This window comes from Pan paniscus, chromosome 6 (assembly GCF_029289425.2).
Source record: "Pan paniscus chromosome 6, NHGRI_mPanPan1-v2.0_pri, whole genome shotgun sequence".
Lineage (NCBI taxonomy): Eukaryota > Metazoa > Chordata > Mammalia > Primates > Hominidae > Pan > Pan paniscus.
Genome location: NC_073255.2, coordinates 140,582,862 through 140,606,883, shown reverse-complemented (window position 1 = coordinate 140,606,883; position 24,022 = coordinate 140,582,862). Strand labels below are relative to the sequence as shown.

The window sequence follows — 24,022 nt, the reverse complement described above, 5'->3', positions numbered from 1 at the left end:
TAAGAGCCAAAAACTAGAATCATCCCAGGAGTTCATCAACAGGAGGATGGATACACCACAGTGATATGTGCACACAATTGAATACTATTAACATTCAGCAATAAAGAGGAATGAATTATTGACAGTCGCAACAACATGGATGGATCTCAAGAATTTTTAGTTGAATGAAAAGATGCCAGGCCAGGCACAATGGCTCACGCCTGTAATCTGAACACTTTAGGAGGCCAAGGCGGATGGATCACAAGGTCAAGATATCAAGACCATCCTGGCCAACGTGGTGAAACCCTGTCTCTATGAAAAATACAAAAATTAGCTGGGCGTGGTGGCATGCAGCTGTAGTCCCAGCTACTCGGGAGGCTGAGGCAGGAGAATCACTTGAACCCAGGAGGCAGAGGTTGCAGTGAGCCGAGATAATGCCACTGCACTCCAGCCTGGTGACAGAGTGAGCCTCTGTCTCAAAAAAAAAAAAAAAAAAAAGGAAAGAAGGAAAGATGCCAGACCCAAGAGTTCATTCCAGTTATATGAAATCCAGATTAGGCAAAGTTAACATGATAGAAATAAGATCAGTAGTTGTTTCGGGGACAGAGAGTTGACTGGGAAAGGGCATGAGGCACCTCTCTGGGGTGATGATTATGTTGTTTATCGTGAGAGGATGTGGGTTACATAGATGGATGCATTTTCAGAACTTGAGATCTGTGTATCTCATTGTGTGTAAATTTCCCTCAGTAAAAATTTCAATAAGAAGAAAGGCAATGAAAAAAATAAGACATAGGAGATATTTCTGATTCATAACTTGAGACAGAGAGAGACTGCAAAGGAACTAAAACATGAATGGATTTTAGTTTTCTCAAGAAGAGTTTTACCCTCTAAGCAATTACAAAGTCAGAGAGGATCTTTGTTTTACTTAAGTTATCCCTTTAATGCTTATTTTCCGAAGATCACAGAAGGCATCCAGAGCTCTAATATCACCAGGCTCTGATGTTCTAGTGGGAAATGTAGAACTATTAAAAAACACAATGATAACTGGCAACTAGATGACAACAGATGTTTCCCCTCCAGCACAATGATAGAACAATAATAATAGCAGAGATGCCCTACTCAGCAGAGATCAGGGAAGAATAGGAGTTACTCCTCAGAAATAGCATCTTAGATGACTGGGTTGTGATGCCAACAGAGATGTGAAACATCAAGAAAGCCACAAATAAAGTTGTTTCAGGTCCTGTGGTACAAGAAGAGCTCCATCAGTTGGATAATGATACAGAAAGGTCCACAATTTACAACAAAGGAAGCTAAAGCCATGATTGGCATTGCATTGGATTGCTAGAATCAAGAAAAGACTAGAACATTTCCATTTTCATATGTAAATGACAATATTACAGGACCGGGGAAATAGCGATCACAGACTCTGCAGCATCTGGTATTCTCTTGAAAATACTAATTTGTTGGAGCAATTAATATGAAATAAGGAAAAAGATTGGTGATTTGGCTTACTAAAATTCCTTTGAGAAACATAATTGTCTGAACAAAGAGTATAGAAATACTGAGATTTCAAGATGATGGGTGAGTTATTCTAGCTGGAACTTTATTTAATAATAGCTTAGCCCATAAACGAAAAGAGGTCAAACAAGCAGTAAAACCACTTTATAGTTCATTAGTATCTTGGACAACCCCCATGCCATAAATAATAAAAAACAGAGGACTCCTCCATTTAGTAGCCAAGTGTGAGAACTACAATATAAGTGGAGTTTCTAGGTAATCAGAAAGAAGTAAGACTGATGAACAAACTGAGAAATAAATTGGATAATAAAAGTATCTCCACTTTGCTCAGTGTCCAAAACGCGCATGGGCAGTGAGCCGGAAAGACAGTGCTGGTGAAAGGGAGCATAAACCTTTCATTTTCTCAACAGCAAGTGGCTACAGGAGATGGTGAATAGATGAAAAAAATCAGACACAATAAATATTTTCTCTGATGACATACCCTTGCCAGAACCTCTCGTATATCTGTGCATTTTCAGGTTATGGCATTATCATTTAATATTTGGAGTTTAATGGTTCACTCTTTTGATCATATATGAATCTTTCTCTACTTTTTCTCTAATCTCCTCCGTCTTGATTTCTTCACCACTTGCTGCTCTCTCTTACTTTTTCTTCTCTTTTGTTAATAACTTTTTTCTCTTATTACAAAACTCTTCTCTAAGTTTCCTCTCTAGCTTCCTCCCCCTCATTCCCCTCTTTTTCTATCATGATGTAATTGCTCCAGGGAAAAGCTTCATCTACAATAGAAAGGTTAACCAGGGGGTGTCCAACTAATAAAATAAGGTGTGAATCCAGAGGTTTATTACTTCCTTGTTTAATTTCTGCTTTAGGTGGCAAAAACAAGAGCTCACTCAAAGGAATTAAATGTCAAGTACATTTGAAACAAGTAAGAAAATATTTCTTCAAGCAGCATGTAGTAGAATTTACCATAGTAGGAGGTCAGAATATTGTGTACAGTAGTAAGATTTTAGAGGTGTTATTTTTAACCCAAATAACGTTTGTCATTCGTACCTGTTAATGAAGACGAGATCGAATTTTTTAACTCCCTAGTGAAATAAGAAGAGTTATCTTACCTTCCTCAGTGAAAAGTAATGAGAAAGAATGAGCTATAAATGGAGTTTGTCATTTTCACATTTACAGCATGTGTTAGCTCCTTAGAAAAAAAGACATGACATAGTTGAAGGTAATATTCTCAGTCTTATACAATGAACTTTCCTTGCTGTTTCTCTAAAAAGATTCCACATTTACAAAGAGGATAGGATTTTAAAAAAATTAAGCTTGATCTTTCATTTCTTGAAAATGATCATGTGAATTGCTTACAGGTGTAATGGTCATGCCCTCTTTATTATAAAACATCTATATTGTAAAATATGGTCAGAAGTTGAGTATTTGGTTGTTGAGGTTTGAATGGAAGGTACAAAGAGTTCTAATGTCTCGGAATAAGTCAGCTGACAGCCCAGCTACCAAATGGCCGGCAAGGTCTGATTTACTTTGATGAATTCATCAGTCCTTGATTTGACCTTGCTTTGCAAGCTCACACCTCAGATTCTTGTTAGCACAGGCAGTGTGATCTGTACCTGGGGGTGCAGACACATTATCTTTGGGTCAGGAAATTACAAGAAACTTTTCTTTTCCCTTTTCGGTTTTAAAGAACTTTAAGTAATCAGAACAAAAGTTAAAATTATCTGACTATCTCCATTCAGAAATACTGGTGAATGTGGCTCAGAAATGCAAGCTTATAGAATGCCAGATTGCTTCTGGTGGAGCTGATCGTCAGACACTGACCCCTTCTGTGGCAATACATTATGGAGAGATAATATGATGTCCTTGGTCTTGGGGACAAATTACATGTATCTCAAATGAGAATTTGATGATAACTGATTGTCAGTGAGTTTCTAGGTGATTAACTTGCTTCAGCAGAGTACCTGACTACAGGCTGAGTGATTTCACCGTGATCTAAAAAGAATGAGTCATGCCATTAGACTGCTCTTGAGAAAACAATATTTCAGCTATTTATTGTTATCAAAATGATGTCACCACCAACCATTCATAAATCTCTGGTTGTGCAAAGGAGCTCAATTTTCTCATTCATCCTCCTCCTCTTTCCTGCATCCTGAGAGCCCGTCTGAGTCACTGCTATGTGGGGACCCCAGACTACAGGGACATTTCACTTCATCTTCCTCTGTGCCCGATGAATGGGTGGTAGCATATTTTCATGCCTAATAATTTAAAAATCAGGATTAAAAAACACAGTTATATCTTCAGAAGCATACTCTCTACTGTTCAAAGGTACCATCACATGTAATACTTTGTCCCATGAAAAAAAACAGCCACCTGAATAATAAATAAAAAAAAGTAGAGAACTAATAACAAAATAACAAGCTTGCAATCTACCAAGGAGCTTGTTACAGTGGAAGACAAAACCCTGGTTCAAAGCCTTTCTTTTTCTTTTATGTTTATGGTTTGATCCTATTTTTTTTTGGTCAGCAAGTACCAGTCTTTATATTTACTGATTCTTTTATGTTTTTGTTAGTGAAAAAAAAAGAGATGGTGTACATATAAAATAGATTGTGATGAATTATCTAAGAATATATATAGCCAAAGGGGTACTGAATTTGATTGTCATGTACTTCAGCCCAGTGAATTCACTGTTAATGTTTTTTATGAAGTCCACTCATCGCTCTACTTTTTGTACATTTTTATCAGAAAAACAAAAAAATTATCCTATAATTGAAAAAACAGTTTTTAAGAAAAGTTATTGTAAATTTTCAAAATAAATGTTCACCGTCAAAATGACAAACATTCCTTGAAATGTACATTGTTTTTATATAATTGGAATTTTTCCCTCACTAGCTGCATTAGGCAGAACGCAAACAATATTGGATAAGAAATCAGGCAACCTGAATTCTAGTCCTGTTTCATCATCATGAGGGAGTGATGAGATGCAGTGATATTTCAAGTCCCCTCTCACTTGATGATCTGTAAACTCAAGTAATAGATAAGCTTGATGTGGAACCTAAGCATGTGATAAATTGGTTCAGAGAAGGTTTAATAAGTTCAAGCTTTCAATGGTTTTTGAGGATTGCTAGCATTTCCCTTAAAATGTCTTTTAATCATATTGTTCATGGCAAAATATATTTTTGAGGTGGACAATCCATATGATACGCCAAGGTATTTGTCAGATTCTTACGTTCTGTTTTTCATATTGGGAAATATAAAAGGGGAAAAGCATTCTTAGATTACAGAAACATTTAGTATTACTTTTACTATTAGGCAGAGAAGCAATTCATTTCTGATCCTTAGGTTGAGAGGTCACATTCCTTTTCAAATTGAACAACAGAAGTCTGTTTAACTGGGATTATTGAAAACTTCCTTCTTCCCACAAATCTCTGAAGAATATGTTACCTAACTTTACAAAGCCCAACATTTTCCTGAGAACATGAGAAAGTGGAAAACATTTAATTTTGAGGTTACAGATTTATACGTCGGCAATAAACAACAGTAGTTTTTGTTTTTGTTTTTGTTTTGCACTGAGCCTAAAGAAAATTGAACCACTCATTATCCCGCAAATCAAATCCTAGTTCTTAGGAACTCATAGAACTTTTCCATAAAGGAAGAGTAGAATTTCAGATTACTTGTGGTCTTTATAGAGAACATTTTTTTTAATTATACTTTAAGTTTTAGGGTACATGTGCACATTGTGCAGGTTAGTTACATACGTATACATGTGCCATGCTGGTGCGCTGCACCCACTAACTCGTCATCTAGCATTAGGTATATCTCCCAATGCTATCCCTCCCCCCTCCCCCCACCCCACAACAGTCCCCAGAGTGTGATGTTCCCCTTCCTGTGTCCATGTGATCTCATTGTTCAATTCCCACCTATGAGTGAGAATATGTGGTGTTTGGTTTTTTGTTCTTGTGATAGTTTACTGAGAATGATGATTTCCAATTGCATCCATGTCCCTACAAAGGACATGAACTCATCATTTTTTATGGCTGCATAGTATTCCACGGTGTATATGTGCCACATTTTCTTAATCCAGTCTGTCAGTGTTGGACATTTGTGTTGGTTCCAAGTCTTTGCTATTGTGAATAATGGCGCAATAAACATACGTGTGCATGTGTCTTTATAGCAGCATGGTTTATAGACCTTTGGGTATATACCCAGTAATGGGATGGCTGGGTCAAATGGTATTTCTAGTTCTAGATCCCTGAGGAATCGCCACACTGACTTCCCCAATGGTTGAACTAGTTTCCAGTCCCACCAACAGTGTAAAAGTGTTCCTATTTCTCCACATCCTCTCCAGCACCTGTTGTTTCCTGACTTTTTAATGATTGCCATTCTAACTGGTGTGAGATGGTATCTCATTGTGGTTTTGATTTGCATTTCTCTGATGGCCAGTGATGATGAGCATTTTTTCATGTGTTTTTTAGCTGCATAAATGTCTTCTTTTGCGAAGTGTCTGTTCATGTCCTTCACCCACTTTTTGATGGGGTTGTTTGTTTTTTTCTTGTAAATTTGTTTGAGTTCATTGTAGAGACTTAAACGTTAGACCTAAAACCATAAAAACCCTAGAAGAAAACCTAGGCATTACCATTCAGGACATAGGCATGGGCAAGGACTTCGTGTCTAAAACACCAAAAGCAATGGCAACAAAAGACAAAATTGACAAATGGGATCTAATTAAACTAAAGAGCTTCTGCACAGCAAAAGAAACTACCATCAGAGTGAACAGGCAACCTACAAAATGGGAGAAAATTTTCGCAACCTACTTATAGAGAACATTTTTGGGGGTTAAATACCTCACTGCACTCAACCAAGTTAAATTGTTAGACACAGAGGCATTCTGAGAAAGTGAGGAGGGTAGGACTGAAAGAGCACTTATGCATTTAAGTATTGTTTCAAATTCTGGGGTAAGCCAGGAATTACTTTCCTTGGAATTTGAATGTTTATTTATATCCATAGGTTTTTAAAATTCACCTCGTCTTTCACATGGATCACTATTCTCTTCTTGGAAGCCATGACCACCAGTTGCCCTCTGTACTGTCTTGCCTGGTCTCCATTAGGATCATTGTGTTCATCATGAAATTATGATTTATCTTTCCCTTTATCATAATGGTATTCATATGTGTAGTTGTACAATACTTAACTTTATTGATAGAAAAAAATATTAGGAAGATCACCTTAATGGGCAGCACAGATTAAGAACATGCATAGAAATGAACCGCACCACCAATAATTATGGGGAAGTAAATGGAGATACACTTGGATTGATACACACTGAAGGATTATGATGATGGTTTGAGCTTTCCAGAAACTAGACCGTGGGCAATCTGATTGTTCCCCAGGGATTCATTCTTGGACCTTTTCTCTTCTTACTTTGTATATCCTCCCTTATCCCGAGGACCCTAAAGATATACACTCCCATGATTTCAACTATATCCTAAACTGTCATATCAGTCCCAATCTCCTTTATCTGAAAGTTCAGCTGATCATCTCCAATTTTCAGTGTAACTAAAAAGCAGGCAGTTTCCAAGCCCTCTAATTCTCTAGAGTTGTGTTGTCCAACATGGTAGGCACTAGTCACATACGGCTGTGGAGCACTTGAAATGTGGCTAGTCTGAATTGAGATGTGCTGTAAGCATAGAATACACCCCATAATTTGAAGACAGTATTTAAAAATGTAAACAGTGTAATTAATAATTTTTATATTACTTACATGTGAAAATATAATTGAATATATTGAGTTAAATAAAACATCTTGTTAAAATTAATGTTTCTTTTTAATGCAACCATTAGAAGTGGAAAATGAAAAAAGTGGCTTACATTAGGTTTTTATAGAGCAGTGGAAGGTGTCCACTTTGCTCCATCCCACCTTATTTCAAGGCACCATTATATCTTACTTGAGTTACATTAGTAGCCCCCAGTCTTTTCTACCTCCAGCCCATAATTTGCTATAGTAATTTTTCTAAAAGTTGGATTTGCCACATGACTTTGGAAACAAAATAATTAGAGTTTGACTCCCAATTCTGCAATTGACTAGCTGTGTAACCTTGGACAGTAATTTAAGATTTCTAAATCTCAGTTCTAGCATCGTCTAAGTGGAGATAAAAAATAGAAGGAGAGGATTTGGTATCAGTTAATTGGGGCATTGTTTGTAGAGCTTCTGTCAGCACATATCACATGGTAAACAGCACATGAAGCCTTTGTGAGCTGGTTGCCACTTTCTAGACACATCCTTTGCTGCCTTTCTGCATGGACCAATGTGGTTCCATCATACTGACCCACTGAACTAACAGTTCAGCTGTGTGTCATAATTTCTGCATTGTATGTGCCCTATCACACACTCATCTTTCTTCCTTGCTTGAGTAACTCCTATTTCTCATTCAGGACCAGTTCCGGGACCATCTCCTTTGAAGGCTTTCTCTTACTTCCCCAGTCTCTGCATTAGGTACCATCGCAACCAGTGTATGCTCCTGTTATGAGTGAAGAGCAATGACAAGTGTCATGGGTGTTGGAGTTAGCAAGTTCTAGGTCCAAATTACAAACTCTAGGTTCAAATTGCAACTTCATGACTGTGTGACCTTGAGCAAATGCCTAACCTCTCTGTAGCTAAATTTTCTCATTAGTAAAATAAGACACTGATAATTGTCTTAGAGATTAAAAGGCATTAGAGTATCTGATACATCATAGAATGCAATAAATAGCTATCATTGCATCATTGCATTGACACCCTCTATTGTAACTGTTTGTTTACTTCTCTGCCTTTCCATTTGAAACGTAAGCTCCTAGAAGAAAAGACAAGTGTTTCATTGGTCCTTGTATCAGTAAAGCTTAGTGCAGTGCCTGTGAGCCCTCAACCTAAGTTTAAATACAAGAATGGATTAATAAATGATGGATGAATAAATAACACCATTGGCATCTAAGAGAGGGTTGGATTTGACCTCCTAGAGGGATGGGCATTCAGGGTAAATTAAAATAAATTATGTTGACAAACCCAGTCAGACTGTGAGAAATTCAAGTAAGGGACATTTAAAAGACCTTGGCAGAAATCTGACTGATTTGTCCCATCAGTCCTTGGTGAAGCCATTGTTTCTGGAGGTAGCAACCACACAGTGGGGAATATCTGATAATTATAAATCTTTTAGTTTCTTCAGCAGGGTTACCAATGCCTTTTTACATTTATTATAAATTTCTGGGGATATAAAGCACAATGAAGAAGAGAAGCGTCTAGTGGATTGTTGAGTTCAATGGGAAGAATAGCTTTATCTGTTTTCTTTTCTCTTGTGTTTATTGTTGTTTTTTTTAAATCCCTGCTATTCTGCCACATAGAAGTGATTCTCCAAAGACATCAAACATCTGTCATCTAGGTACTGGTTCTCTAATTCCAGGCTGTAGGCCATCACTTTTATACAGTTATCCAGTTTCTACCTGAATTCTGTTTAAGCGAAACTGTGGAAGGAGGGGGCTTGTAATACATATATTATATATAGATATTTTCTTGATAAATAGTTGATTTGGAAACTGCTGAGCAATATTTTTAGACAAAATGATTGCTATAGAAGTTCAAACAGCAGGCCTCAAATTTCACATCAACAGTGACACTTTTAGTTTAGAGTCACTGGAGACAAATGGCAGATAGCCATTGTGAGGTTTGAACATTCTTTTACTTTTTTTCTCTGTCAAAGTTGATGTTTCTCTTAAGCCATTTCACAATGACTTGGAGGCCAAATAACCTTCATCTCTCACTAAAGTAAGGAGCCTACTATAAATTTTGTGCTACTTCACTGTACTTTTATCACAATCCCAATCAGTTTAAAGAATTAGAAAAGTAGTAAGAAGTCATTTGCATAATACAGTCTCTATGGAAAAAAAAAACCCTAATATAAAATTCTGGAGTAGAGGAAAATGGTGGAAATCCATGAGAAATTCTTAGCAATAATAACAGCTAACACATATCATGCCTACTATGTGCCAGGCACTATTCTAAGTTCTTTAGACCTCAGACCTTTAAAATGGTTATATTTATGAAGTTGTCTTATATGCATTTATTCATTCAACAAATATTTCAGGAATACAATGTGCTCAAAAGGAACATGCCATAAATGATGAACAAGAGACAGGTTTATTGTCCTTACGAAGCTACTGCTGTGTCTCTTCTAATGTCTTGCTTCACAGTAACCAAGGGAAGATTTGAATCTCCTAAGAATTGTGATGCTATGAGATACTAACATTTCAAATTCTGTATCAAATTTATTTATGTTTTTTCTAAAATATGTGAAAAATACTTGGCACTGTTGATCTGTGTGGGAACACGGCTCAAAAGATGAAAATAATATCATTTAATCAATGTGGTAAACATATAGGAAGTACTTTCATTTCTTTGCCAAGTTTTGACGTGCAGTGTTTCTGCCTCCTGGCTTTATGCACTCCTTTCACACTTTTGTCTTCTTCCTATTTGGATGGGTGTTCTACTCCTTTTCTTTAAAATTAACAAACGGCTGAAAGGGCATAATACAATAATCTCCTAAACAAAGGGCATAGTGCCCTTTCTGCAATGTTTGGTACCTGGAATGTGAAAGTCTTTGAAAATGTTCTTTCTGCATGAAATATAGCTCTCATGTGGTTTGAGGTTCAGACAGGGGAGACATTGCTCTTTCTTTCTACATGTTAGGAATGTAATGATTGTAGGTTGAAATGTCACAATGCAGAAAATTGTAAATGTTACCGTAAATATACAAGGTCAAATCCAGAATACACATACCTTCAATCTCTACTAGATAGAGATATGAATAAATTTATTTTTGAGATCCTGTCCTAAGATTTTAATAACCACTTCGTTTTATAGTATAAAGATAGGAGCTAATTCCGTTATTCGTGAGGTTAGCATAATAGCTCAGTATCCAAAATGTGCTTGAATTAGAAGTTGTGTGTATGTCATACTAATACATGGACTAAATACAATCTGATTTCATTGTTTTTAGCCTGGTGGAACGTATACATGCAGATTTGTTTGAGGACAGTCATTTTAAACATTTACATTAACCGTAACTCCAAAGAAAAATGTTTAAAATGTATAAAACACCTTTTAATTTCAGAGATACAAGTTTTTATGTAAGTGGCTATTACTCTGCTTATTTTTAATACTTGCAAACGTCCTTGTATTGGGCATGTATATATTATATAATTATTGACTGTAATATCATCTTTCATTAAGTGCCTGCTATGACATTGGTTCTGTACTCTGTGTTTTATATATAATCTCTCATTTCATCCTCACAATAACTATGTGAGATTTAGGTCAGTATGGTTAGCCTCGTTTTACAGGTGAGGAAACTGAAACTTTGGAAGGTTAAGTAACTTACCCACCACTGTAAGTAACTGAAAGAATTGAGATTTATGTTCAAGTCTTTCTGGTTTCAGGTCTTCTTAATCTTATCATAATACAAAATACTCCTACTTTCCTCAAAATGGTGATTTGAGCTGAGTAACAATAAATATTATATCGTTTCTTACCTGAGCGGTAAACCACGCGTGCTACTTAGTTCTCAGACTGGGACTGTGTTCTGTGTTCCTGCAGGGTTGAATGTAACAACTGTGAGACTGGAGAACAGTGTGGCGCGATTATGCATGGCAATGCCGTCACCTTCTGTGAACCATATGGCCCACGAGAACTGGTAAGTATGTGCTATTCATGTACATTATTCCATTATAGTATTTACTGAGCTTTTTGCCAACAAAAGTTTTTCTTATGCTCTTAAAGTTCAGATGAAAATTCAAATATGATTTATGAGTCCTATTACAAATATCTTAAAATTGGGAGGGGCAATTCTATGGCCTATTTTCGGATGTAAAAACAAATAATTCAATAATAAAATTGTCAGCATCAATGGATATCATTAAACATGGAGTATCACTATGATTAGATGGCTTTTTAAAAATATGAGTATTTGCTATAATATCCATAATAAACAATTTATGACCTTCTAAGTTCTTCTATAAAGCCATGCTCTTAAAATTGTCCTTATTTTCTCCTTGCAAGTCAAAACTGTTAGATGTTCAGTTTTATCACTTTATTTTAAAACTTTGGTTCATAGCCATAGAAGAACCTGATGGATTTTTCTTTACGTGAAAGAGCATACTGAATAAACCAGTTTTTTAAAAATTTTGATTCATCTTATATTACTTAGAAGCAGATTATTTTCCTTTACTTTAGATTGATTAGTAGCTTTTGCTTGCCAAATCATATGTAAAATGAAACATGAGCATTCAAAATGGAAAGAAGTAAAACTACTAGCCATCAGCATGTGGCTAATGAGCCTTTTTTTGGTTGTTGTTAATTTGGTAACTATTTCTGGCATGAAGACTACTTTCATTTTACCTTCTTGAAAAATAATATAAAAGCAATTGTTATATCCTGTCTCAATTCCTTTGTCCCTAATACTCTTCTTGTACCATCTCTTATGCTTTACTTTTCTGCTTTTCAACTTGGGCTTTAATGCTTGTTCTTTTATTTCCCACATCTTCCCTTTCAGAGGGCTTCTAGTAACAGGTTGTATTTTTCACCCTTCTGTCACAATTGTGTTTCAAAATCATTAACTTTAAAAGTTGTCAAAAGACTGACTTCCAATGTAAATGGTGGGGCAGGGGGTGCCTAGATGGGCAATTAAAAGAAGATTTAGTTATCAAAATGTGAAAGCCAATTAATTGTTGTAAGATGGTTCTTATTTTATGCTGCTTAAATACCCCTTTCATGCCAATAGATACATTTAATTTATTAAAGATACAAGCTTCAGAGCATTGATGAATTGAGGAGTTTTTAGTTGAAATTACAACACAAACAGAATTAATTGGATGCAAATTAAAATAATAGGTGCTCATAATTCAAGCCTCACAAGTGCTATAATATGCCTGCAGACAAGTATGACTCTGGTGGTGAAGATTTTCTTGAAAAAATAGATTTGCTAGTACATTTTAAATAATATACCATGACAGAATTAATTATCTATAAACCTTAACACAAATTTAATTTTTTTACTGTAGTTAATTGAGCTTAGACTAAATGCCTGTTTTAGAAGGTGTCTCATTTAGTAATATTCCTGGAAATTCTTGACAAGTTATTTTTGTTGCCACTGGTTAATAGGAAATAAAAATATCTAAGAATATAATGCCAAAATTCATATTTTCATAGCATAAAACTGAAGTATTATTTAATCCTATGTATGTTTAGTCCTGATTGTTTCACTATATCCCTGTTTATTTAGCATTAGAGTTGATATATTCAGTGGGCTAATTTTGAATTGTGTTTTATAATTAATGTGGGATTAGCCTTTCGACTAAAAAGGAAAATACTCAAAATAATTATCTTCATTTGGGAAATAAGAAAGTATGTAGTTTTTGTATTTCCATTATAAGTATTTTCCTAAGATGAATTTGTATGGTTAGATTCAAAGGGAATAAAATGAAACAGATTGAGAATGATGGCGATGATGTCCACATTTTATACTAAGTTCTAATTTTTCATAATTTTTATACTGTATTGGTGTTCCTGAAGCAAAAATATACATTGTACCCAAGTTGTGTTTATAGAAGACAGATCAGTCAAATGAAAAGTGAGGAATTCGGTTTTCAGTTAACATTATATTCAATATTTACTAAAATCCAAACATTTGCATGGTACTTTGTGACTGAATGCCGTCAAAATTGTTGTGCATGAGAACTAATGAAAGTTATCAGCCCCCAAACATCACTTTTTAAACAATATGCCTTCTTATTTTTCATAAAGCCCATTCTTACTGAAGTTGTAAGAAAAAGAACCACGAGCAAAGAACCTTAGTAGGCTAAGGCTTTATCTTTTAAAATGCTAGAAGGAGGATCTCCATTTTTGTGAATGTAGTTAAATAGCCATTTCATTTCTGGAGAAGTTAGTCAGTGAGGGGTGGAAGAAACTGTTACCTGGACATAGCACAAGTTTTTGTTTCTTTTTAACTGCTGTGCCATGCACCCCTCACTGGGTTTTATTTAACCCAGTGAAGTCTCTGTATTTCAGGTGGTGACACTGAACTTTATTAATTTTGTTAGTATAAAATAAAGGTAAAAAGGAATTCATTTTCTCACTCATTTAAAGGAAAATATGCTCTCAGAATTTAAAATGAAATGAGTTATGTTACCCTCCATTTTAAAAAAAGAAATTCTTCACTAAATTATTACTATTATGTTTTAAGACAAGGCCTCACTCTGTCACCTAGGCTGGTGTCCAGGTGCGCCATCATGGCTCACTGCAGCCCTGACCTCCTGGGCTCAGGTGATCCTATGACCTCAGCCTCCTGCCTCAGCCTCCCAAGTAGCTGGGACTACAGGCATGCACCACCACACCCAGCTAATTTTTTAAAATTGTTTGTAGAGATGAGGTCTCCCTATGTTGCCTAGGCTGGTCTTGAACTCCTGGGCTCAAGCAATCCTACTGCCTTGGCTTCCTAAAGTGCTGGGATTATAGGCATGAGCCTCTGCACCAGGCCTATTTACTGAATTATTCTCACATATTTGGAAATGCATTTTAATTACAAGGGTGAGTTTGGACTAAAACAATATCAAACTCAAAAAATTTTAGAGAAAAAGTACAGAATGAACAGCTTTGACCTACAGTGATTTCTTCTGATTCATTTAGTTATCATACAAATTTCCTATAGTTTTGAGTGTATTTAATAATTTAAGAGAGATTTGGTAAGAAAAAAGTTATGTATCAGCCATTCATAGTTACCATATTATTTATCAAAAGCTCTTTAAGGGCCCCTTTTGTTTTCAGAATGTCAAATATAAAGGCTTAATAACTCATATTTGAACTCAAGATTAATAATTTATATTACCCAATTATAAATATAGGTATAATTTATATTTATAATACTCAAGTATAAATATAGGTGAATAGATTTCAGAATAGATTTCATAGGCAGTGCTTCTTTTTTTTTTCCTTCATCTTTCCTGTTCTTTCTTTTAGCTGATATTTTACTAATAAAATAAATGGGTAAAGGTAAAGAAATGAGAGTCAACCATTATACCAGTCCTAAACTTCCCTGGTGAAAAAAATTAGAATCAGTAACCAATCAAAGTCTAGGGTCACCCTCAGCACACATAATTTGAAATTTGGCGATATTTCACACAACTTGCTGTTCGCTAGCAGAGGTCACAGCTGTGGAACTTGATCAAGTAGGTGACACAAGCATCATTTATTACACCATCAGGATAAGTATCTAAGACTCTTCAGTACATTTAATGCACTAGCAGTAGCTTTATAGCCGTGTATTTAAAGCACACGTTCAGTCACCTCTCCAAGTCATGATATAGATATTTTGATATTCACATGTATCTGATCTTTTAATATTCACATCCCAACTGAATTCCGACAGAGCAAGAGGCTTGCTCACTCATTTCCTACAGCTCTTCATGAATTGTATAGCACTTGACCGTTCTGCAATTGTGGACTCTGTCATATAAGGGCTAACAAAGTGCAAGGATATGTCTAAAGATGTTATTAAGACATATAAGAAGCAAAGTGCAACAGAGAGAGAGTCTGTCTCAAAAAAACAAAACAACGAAAAAAAAAAGCAGCAAAAGTAAGACAACCTACTGCCTCTGCCACAGTGAAGAGTTATCCACTTTCTATTGCATACAGTGGAGTAACTGAAATGTCCTATATTGTAGTGTACAGAATTTCAGAACCCAGCAAAATGAGAACCTTAATTTTTGTCTCATTTGAGCTGGTATGGGTCAAAGCTACTGCTCTAAAGGATAAACAAATAAAATTTTAAAATTAAAGAAGCACCATTCTTCTTTCAGAAGGGGGAAATTTTGCTTAAGCATGCTTCTTAAGCATGAAACTAAGGAAAAGTAGCAGAAACTTGTCAGAAGACTATTTCTAGGTTCATAATTCTATTTCTTTTCTTCATTTTTTTTTGGTAACAGTTTTATTGAGAAATAATCCACAGATTCTACCTTCTTTAAAGTGTACAGTTCAAGGCTTCTGGTTTATTTACAAAGTTATGGAACCATTATTACAGTCAATTTTAGACCATTTCATCACACCCCTCCACAAAGAAAGCCTATGACCTTTAGCTATTGTAGTTCTATTTCCTTTTCAAAATAATTTTATTCCACTCATTTGTTCTTAGTTTATCTCCCAATTTTTGTTCGGTAGCCCTTTTGCTGCATTCTCTTTGGGTCCCCGATCTATTGATCTGGTAGGATGGAAGGGAGATGGTGGAATGAGTGGAGAGGAGCTTTGTTAAATGCCTTCACAAGATAACCTGCTGGATTCCACTAAGAACAGTTTGTGAAAGGACATTGAGAAATATGCTATCCGTCTCCAAGTCAGGATTTCACTTCTTTATTCCCCACAGGGGAAGAAGAAACAGGTCTGTGTTCAGACACATTGATAAAATGAACTAACTGGATAAATGCAACTTCTGTTAATGGATTTCCTCTCTCCTCTTTTTTAACTCTTCCCCTCCCCGTACCCCTCCTAGCATCTTTCTCCTCTTTCTCCTCTCTGTCTTGTCTTATTTTTATGTATTCTTTTTTCTTTAGATTACCACAGGCCTTAATACAACAACAGCTTCTGTCCTCCAATTTTCCATTGGTAAGTGTTTTTTAGCAGTTGTAACGATTTAATTTGGAAATGTTTGCTTTAAACATAGTGTGCAATCAGGATTATAATGCCAGATGCTTTTGGATTTACAGAATAGTAAGTCTTAATTTTGCAGTAAATAATCTACAACATTTTTAAAGTGAAATAAATATTTTTAAATGTTACATTCTGTTCTCACTTCTCTCCAGCAGTGAATGGTATTAAAAATACTGCAGATAATTCAAAAAAATCTTAAGATGATTTACATATGTATTTTGCATACATTGGCTTATTCTATTACAGCAGGATTACCTTGCTGGTTGTGTTTTGCTCAGATTAAGATTGAAATATGTTCCGTTTCCTGAGCTCTGACTAACTGGTAGTGAGAAAGATAATTACTGGTAACCGAAAGAAACCAATTAAGGCTTCATGTTTGGCATAAATAATCTATGTTAAATTCAAACATAGATAATGAAAACAATGACTGTATCTGGCAGTGTTTCTTTTAAGTGCTTTTGTTTTAGAGCTAAAAGTTCCTACCCAGAGCATTCAGTAAAATAAGGTGCCTTTTGATCAAGTGTTTGCAGTTTTGCTGTCTATTCTATTACCTTCCATTTTATTTTTCAAGGGTATGTATTTATAAATAACTTGTATAAATTTACAGAGGAAATGTTCTAGGGGAAGAAACATGTTGTCTTTTAATGGGGCCTAGGTCCCATTAGAGCGAAACCCCCTCCTGACCATTTCCTATGGCATGAGAATTGCAGGTGTCCCCCAGCCACGCTCAGAACAGCATCCTCCAGTCGCTTCCATATCTTAGAAGGTCTGCCGTTAGCAAAAGGACTGTTTCTCTCAGGATTCTTCTATTCCAAATTGCAAGTCAGTGTCCTACAGCCAGGAGCCCACTGTGGTTGATTGTGCTGAAGAACAGTTTTCTTTAAGTCATGTATTTGTCACTTTTTCATCACTGTGCCTTGTTTCAGCCTGTGTAGGAGGTACTATGTGAAGTCACCTGATTACATTTTGGGTTATTTTCTTCTCCAGTTGACAGTATTACCTACAACAATTTACAGACAGTTCAGAAGTCCATGTGTGATCATAAGTGTTAGGAAAAACAAAAATAATGGTTTTTTTGATGAAAGAGTTTTCTTTGACTTATTAACAAGTGTATCCTGTTCTGTAGCAAACACGTAATGTTCTTATAATCAAAACAAGATTTATTTTTAAAGAGTTGTGGTGCTACAAAAACAAATTTTTTAAACTGTAGCGTGACAGGCAACTTAGAGCCTCTTAATCACAATAAACGTGTTTAATTATGCTATTAATATATAACATAAGCTGAATAATGGTTAATAATGTATCAGTATTCTGAGTACTTGTTCTTTTTGTTAGAGAGATGAACATTAGTTTCAGATATTGTCTTTAAGCAATTAAAGAACACAAGAGAATCAATTTTAAAATATATGTCTCCTAATTCTAATATTATTTGTACTTTATTCAAGGGTGGAGAGCTCCTACACCAATTAAATTATCCTTTATTACAGGGAAAAATTACTATTTTGGTGAATAGTATACTGCTAATATGGCATAGATTCTCTATTTCCTTGCCTTTCATTTGTACCAATTACAACAGAGTTGATGAAAAAGTACCAAGAAGAGGAGGTAATCAGAGAATGAAGGGTTTATTACCTAAGACTCAAAACCCATAGCAAGCACCATGGCCAAGGTCTCGGGACTAGACATAAACATGGGACTTAGCAAGAGCCCTTGGTCTCCCCACAAGCCTGAGGACTGTAGCCATCAGGCCAACTTATATTATTTAAAGCACGGATTTGAATCCTGCTGGAAGACTGGAAGAGTAACAGAATTGGGGAAAGAGAGAGAGAGAGAGAGAGAGAGAGATGGCAAGGAGAAAATGAAGGAAGGGTGGAAGGAGGAAGGAAAGAGGGAGGAAGGAAATGAGAAAAAGAGATCTCAAGTTTACAACTAAAAGTACATTTATAAATCTTTTCAGGTGGCAGTTTTAGAATCAGAAGTGAAATTTTAACATATCCTTAGGAATGAAATGGAACAATTTAGTAAAAGAAATTGTAACTTATTGTTTATAAACTTCATTGGTGAATTTACTTACTACACTTTGAGAGTAAAAAATTGGGGGAAACCAAGAAGAGTTAGAATGGCAAAGAAACAATGTAGTAGCAAACCATCTGTTGTATGGTGTGTGGTGGTATGTGGTGAATACCGTATAGCGGGCAGAACTTTCCAGAAATGTTTTGTGTATCTCATTATCATTTGTTTATATGGATGTTTACGAGGTACAAGGGTGTGACATCATTCTGTTTATTTGGGTGATATGAGGGCCAGACTGAGGAATACTCACAAATTCTAGAAATGCCATAATTGTGGGTATCCATAGTAATCAGATACCAAAATAGCAAATTAAAATGAATCCAACCAATCCAATAGCAGCCATAATAGCCATTTTATTTATACTCAGTTCAAAAATTATATTAAGATTACGTTATAAAAAACTGTATGTTAACAATTCAACATTTACATTTCCTTGTGTACTGTGGAATTCTCCAAATCTATACTAATAATAATATGTCCAGTTAGTTTTAGTGTCACTCCTTAGGAAGTCCTTTAGGATATTAAATGTTAAATGTTCACTGTATAACACAATGATTCAAGCAGTTTTCTAGGGAATTCTATTATTATAACCTAAGTGGTCAATTATGTTCATAATTGGGCATGTATAACCACAATTGGAGAAATTATTGTGTTGATACTTTCATATTGCTCTTGTAAACATTTTCAGTTGCATAACAAATGTTATCCAAAAGACTCCCAAGTTCTTCATACAAAAATTGCTTGAATTACTAAGGGGTGTCTCAAATAAATTCCATATGCCAATGTTTAGCAGCAATACTCTCTCAGTTCTTTCAAATACACACACACACACAGTTTATACAATATGTACATATATTACATTATATATGTATACATACATGTGTGTATCTGATGTGTTTATATAATTATATATTATACATGTGTATATAGATTATGTACTTGTGTATATATACATATACACACACATACATATATATACGTAAATGTAAGGCTGTCTTAACCAATGATTTTTAAAGTCAAAGAATCCTGAAAATGCAGTTCTGCAAGATGAAATTTATCATGTTATCCACAGCGAAATCATCTTGGAAAGTGTCCTAAAATATTCGTAGAAGAACTTTTCATTTTTCCATTCCAGTGAAAGATCTCTTATCCATTTCTGTGCTGAGACATCGATTTGCTACCATCCTCACTTGATTCATTAGACGCAACTTATGGAATTTATGGTAGTAGCCTTAGGGGCATTTGCCCACTTCCTTTAGATTTCCTCTGGGATAGGAAGAAAAATTTGAGATGACATCCTTGCAAAGTGTTATCCTACAGATGCCTCCGAACTCTACTTTCTCAGGCAGGGTTGAGGATCCAAAGGAAATGGCGGTAGTACCTTGTGTCCATCATTCACTTAACAAAATGTCACTGAATATTTGTTGTGTGCTCAGTATTTGCTTGAGCTGGCTTCAACTGGGAAAACAAAATAAGTGAGAAAACAGAACGTTTTTACAACACTTAACAATGTAGTAGAAGGCACTGGGTACATAGAGAGCATGAAATCTCTAGAAAACGGCATTGTTGTAAACAGGGTGGGTCTGTGTATATGTCCCCAGGGTGGCAGTGCCTAATGAGGTTCTTGAGGAAGGCTTCTTAGGAAGGAGAATCCCTGCCAACAACCCAAGTCACTTGAAAGGACAGGGAAAGGTTTTTCAAGTGAAGAGGCAGAGTGAACACAGGCAAGACATTGGAGGGGAACATGCGTGCCCTCCTAGAGCAGAGGAACTGGGCCTGGTAGCTATGAGCAATGTCAGATAAAGTTGCATCTATCTGAAGACTAATCTGTATCAGCTCAGGGCTTCAACTTACTTAATAGAGGGATAAATGTTAAATGGAGGTTTTAAACTCATTTAATTTAACTTTTTAAAAGTAAAATAATGTTGTTCTTTAGTTATTTAATAGAGGTCTGCAAAAGAACCTCTTTCTCTCTTGAGCAATAGAGAAATAGAATGAAATTAATTCTTCAGAAAAATTGTTTGGGTAGTTGTGTTAGGGGTTCTTTGTCACTTCCTTGATAGAGATCTGCATTGAGTCACTCTAAAAGAATTTACCAAGTAATATACTTGTTCAATTTAGCTTACCTCTTACATCAGATTAATAGGATTCATTAGCCAAACAAGGAATAAAGGTAAAGCATTTAAAAACACACCATGAAGAATAAATAGTTTGGCTTGCCAGACAAATCTATCTTGTCCATCACAGTATCCTCAGTCACTAGCCCAGGGACTCATAATAAATAGATGCTCATAAATATTGCTTCCCTGAGTGACAAGTAACCATTACAAAGACATCTATAATAGTATGTTACCAAGTGTTAAACTGATGTGATGCAGACATTTCATGCCAAGAGGGGGTTTGGGGGAGGTGATCTGAGGACCACAGTCAATGGAAAAGATTACCCAGAAAGAAACAGAATCACCAGTAAACTATACTTTAAGTGAAACAAGTAGACAGAAATACATATGCAAGTGTTTATCAGTACGTAATTACTGAGCTAACTAGAATCTATTATTTGTTCATGATTTATAGAATTAGTACCTTTTCTCTTGTTTACTTACGGATGTCCTAAACATTCGGGTTTTATTTTTGTACGTGTGTTTAATTTTTTTTTTTTTTTTTGCTGCTTTGTTTTTGTTTTTATCATTTCAAGACAGAAGGAAGTCATTAAATCATAAATGCTTTATATTTACTTATTAAGATATACAGATGTTCTTAGGCTTGAATTATTGTCCTTCTGTACCGTACATGCTACGGAGTCTCAGAGATGAATGAGAGCCACTCTGTTTACACGAGTGTATTTTGAAAAATAAAAACTGGAAATTACAAAAGCTAAAAATACTCTTAGCTGAATTGGAATATTGCTTTGTGAAAGAAAAGAGATCTGGTATTATTTTTTCTTTAATAGATGTAAAGGATAAAATGTCACTTGTAAAAGGTATTCTATTTCATTTAGCATAAGAAAAGCAGTTGATTTTTCCCTTGAGCCTAATTCATAAACATCTTAATTACTCAGAACTTGATTCAGTAGAGAAATTCTCTCTCAACTCTTTTAGAACAGGTAGTTCAAGAGGAGGAGAAATCGATTCCTCCATATCTTGGTATGAATTATTGCTCATTTCCTCCACGAACTTACTGAAATATATTTAAAATTAGATTCTCATTTTTTTTTCCAGAATCACTCTCCCTGGTGAGTAAGACCTTGGGGAACTTATTATGAAATAGTGAACACCTCTTCTGAAACATGGACACCTCTAAGTATAAGACTAACAAAATATTTGGTGACCTAAGCCCAAAACAAAAATAAATGAAACATTAGAAAATTTTAATGGCAAAAATAATACATATGTTTTATAAGGTTAAATACATGTTTTATTTAAGGGTAAGATTCTTGGATATAAATGTATTCAACTAAGATTTAAGACTTGATTTCTAGATCTTCAAATATCTATATTAAAACAAAAAAAATTTTTTTTTGTTTTATATATGGAATACCTCTATGTTAACTAAAATTTGGTAAGTAAAGGTGTGAAACTGATTATGATGCAGGGTATCCTGCTTTGTCATCCCAGAGATGACCTTTTTAGGGAATGTTTATTTTTTAAAATGAGTTTAAATGAAATATATATATATATATATAAAACATATGTATATTTATATATAATATTTATAAATATATATTTATTTCAAATCCACCTCACCCCAAACTCTTAAGCCCTAGCTTAAGTAATAAAAGAGAATATTCTGAAATCCTGTAAAATACCACTAAACCCAAAGTTCTGGCAAAGATTGCTGAGATTGATTATAAGTGTTTTTTAATTATTAGAACTGATAATTAAATATTTTTATATGAATTAAAATGCGCAATTTGACACAGGTATTATCCCCTTTCTCTTTTGAGATATTCAATTTGTCACTCATCTAATGAGGCTTAGAAAAATGTCAGTAATTCATTCATAAATTCGTGCTATTAACATTTTGGGGGGACTGTTCTAGTAGAAGGAATACAGCAGTGAACTACAGGATGAGAAGAAATTCATTATTGATGTAGACCAAATGGTCTCTCAAACACCACTCCTCCATGAAAACTCATCCCGTTGCCCCAGACTGATATCTCTGAAACCCCACTTGCTCTGAATTTATTTTATGACAGGTACTTCACTCTGCTTTGATAGATACACTGACCATTTCTGCACATTCACTTTCACCTTTTCTAACTTAAATATTCCTTGAGGGCTAAGGAACTTACAAGTGTCCCTTTCTGTATATAAGACAGAATTTGGCACACACCTAGAACTAAAAACAATGTAACTAAATTGGATTCCTAGGTTAGGTTAGGGATTTCATACTGTTCCACATTGGTGCTGAATACTATCTGCATTCTTGACTTCTGAAGCAAGGGAGTATGCTAAATGAAATCCATGGGCATTGTTAGAATTTAGTCTGAGCCTGCAGTTTCCAGTTTCTTGTCAATTAACCAGGGACTCATCTGTCAAAGAGAAGATCTTTAAGCTCTTTAGAATATTTATTATATGTATCATAATGTGCTTACGTTCCCTGTAGAGAAAGCAAAGCCTAAGACGCTGCCCCAATCTTTGAGAAGTTCATTATCAAATAGAGGGGAGGAGGTGGGGAGAGAGTCCACGTGGGAGAAGAAAACAAGTATGGCAGTAAACATTGCTGATTAACAGATGCAGACTACAGAGGAGAATGAGAGTTTAATTTGTTAGAAAGTCCAGGAAAGAGGGAGGGCTGGAGGGAGGACTTCATTATTTGGGAAAGAGATTGACAAGAGCAGGCATGGTACCACCAGAGGGTCAGGCGTCACTGTGAAGGTTACGGGAATGGCACCCTGTAGGAAGAACAAGATGCAGGAGCCCTGCTAAGAACTGGGGACCAAGGTCAGAGCCAGACAGCAACAATGATACTAATGCTGTCTCCAGATTGCCATGAGTGGTGGAGGGGAGACAGTTAACACTTGCTGCCTGGGATGGGGATTAGTCCTCCTAGAAAGTGGGCCAGGCATGAGCATTCGGGCGTAGTTTACATGGGCCCTGGGGAAAGGAGGACGGACTGGCAGGGAACCTGGCAAAGCCAGACACATTTCTCTTCCTCGTGTTTCATGCAACATGGCAATGAAACTACTGTGGGCTTGGGAGAAAACCTGCAGGGGGTGGGCACTTGGAAGTGGTTGGAATGTGGCTTGGCCTTCCATAAATTGGGAGAGAATGGATCCCTCTCTCCATTATGGTAGGAATACCAGTGACAGTGAAGAAATACAAATATTTTGGAAGTGAGGGAAGAGGGATAGGACTGGAAGGGAGAAAGGCACAAGCAGGGAGGAGGACAGCTGTTCATTTTATATCCTGTGGTCATTGTCCATCTGCCATGAACTGGAAGAAGTCCCCTAATGAGGTCTGGGAAATTCAGCCAGGAAAGTGACTGAGGGACAAAATATTAAGTACAATAAATCACGCACTGTCACATTTAGCCAGAAAGAAAGGTTTGTAAGTCTGATAGTCAAAACAGAGATTATTACCAGTAGCCTCATTTTAAACATAAATATAAAACAGAAAGTGGAAGACAGTTGCTTTTAGAACCTGGTTCTCTTTCTATATATTATGAAAAAAAGTATTTCAAGTATAAAGGAAGCATGTTTTCAGTTCAAGTTCAGAATATTTTTGAAGA

The 24,022-nt window shown here is 35.6% G+C and overlaps 1 protein-coding gene across 3 annotated transcripts in view; it reads left to right on the top strand.

Annotated features, from left to right (window-relative positions):
- Positions 1 to 24,022, top strand: part of RELN (reelin) — a 520,521-nt gene that overhangs the window by 246,200 nt on the left and 250,299 nt on the right. For all 3 annotated transcript variants that reach the window (XM_003825720.5, XM_055114793.2, XM_063606317.1), the window contains exons 7-8: positions 11,120 to 11,216; positions 16,123 to 16,174. In XM_003825720.5, coding sequence (XP_003825768.3) covers positions 11,120 to 11,216; positions 16,123 to 16,174 — 149 coding nt within the window. The remainder of the gene's footprint in view (positions 1 to 11,119; positions 11,217 to 16,122; positions 16,175 to 24,022) is intronic.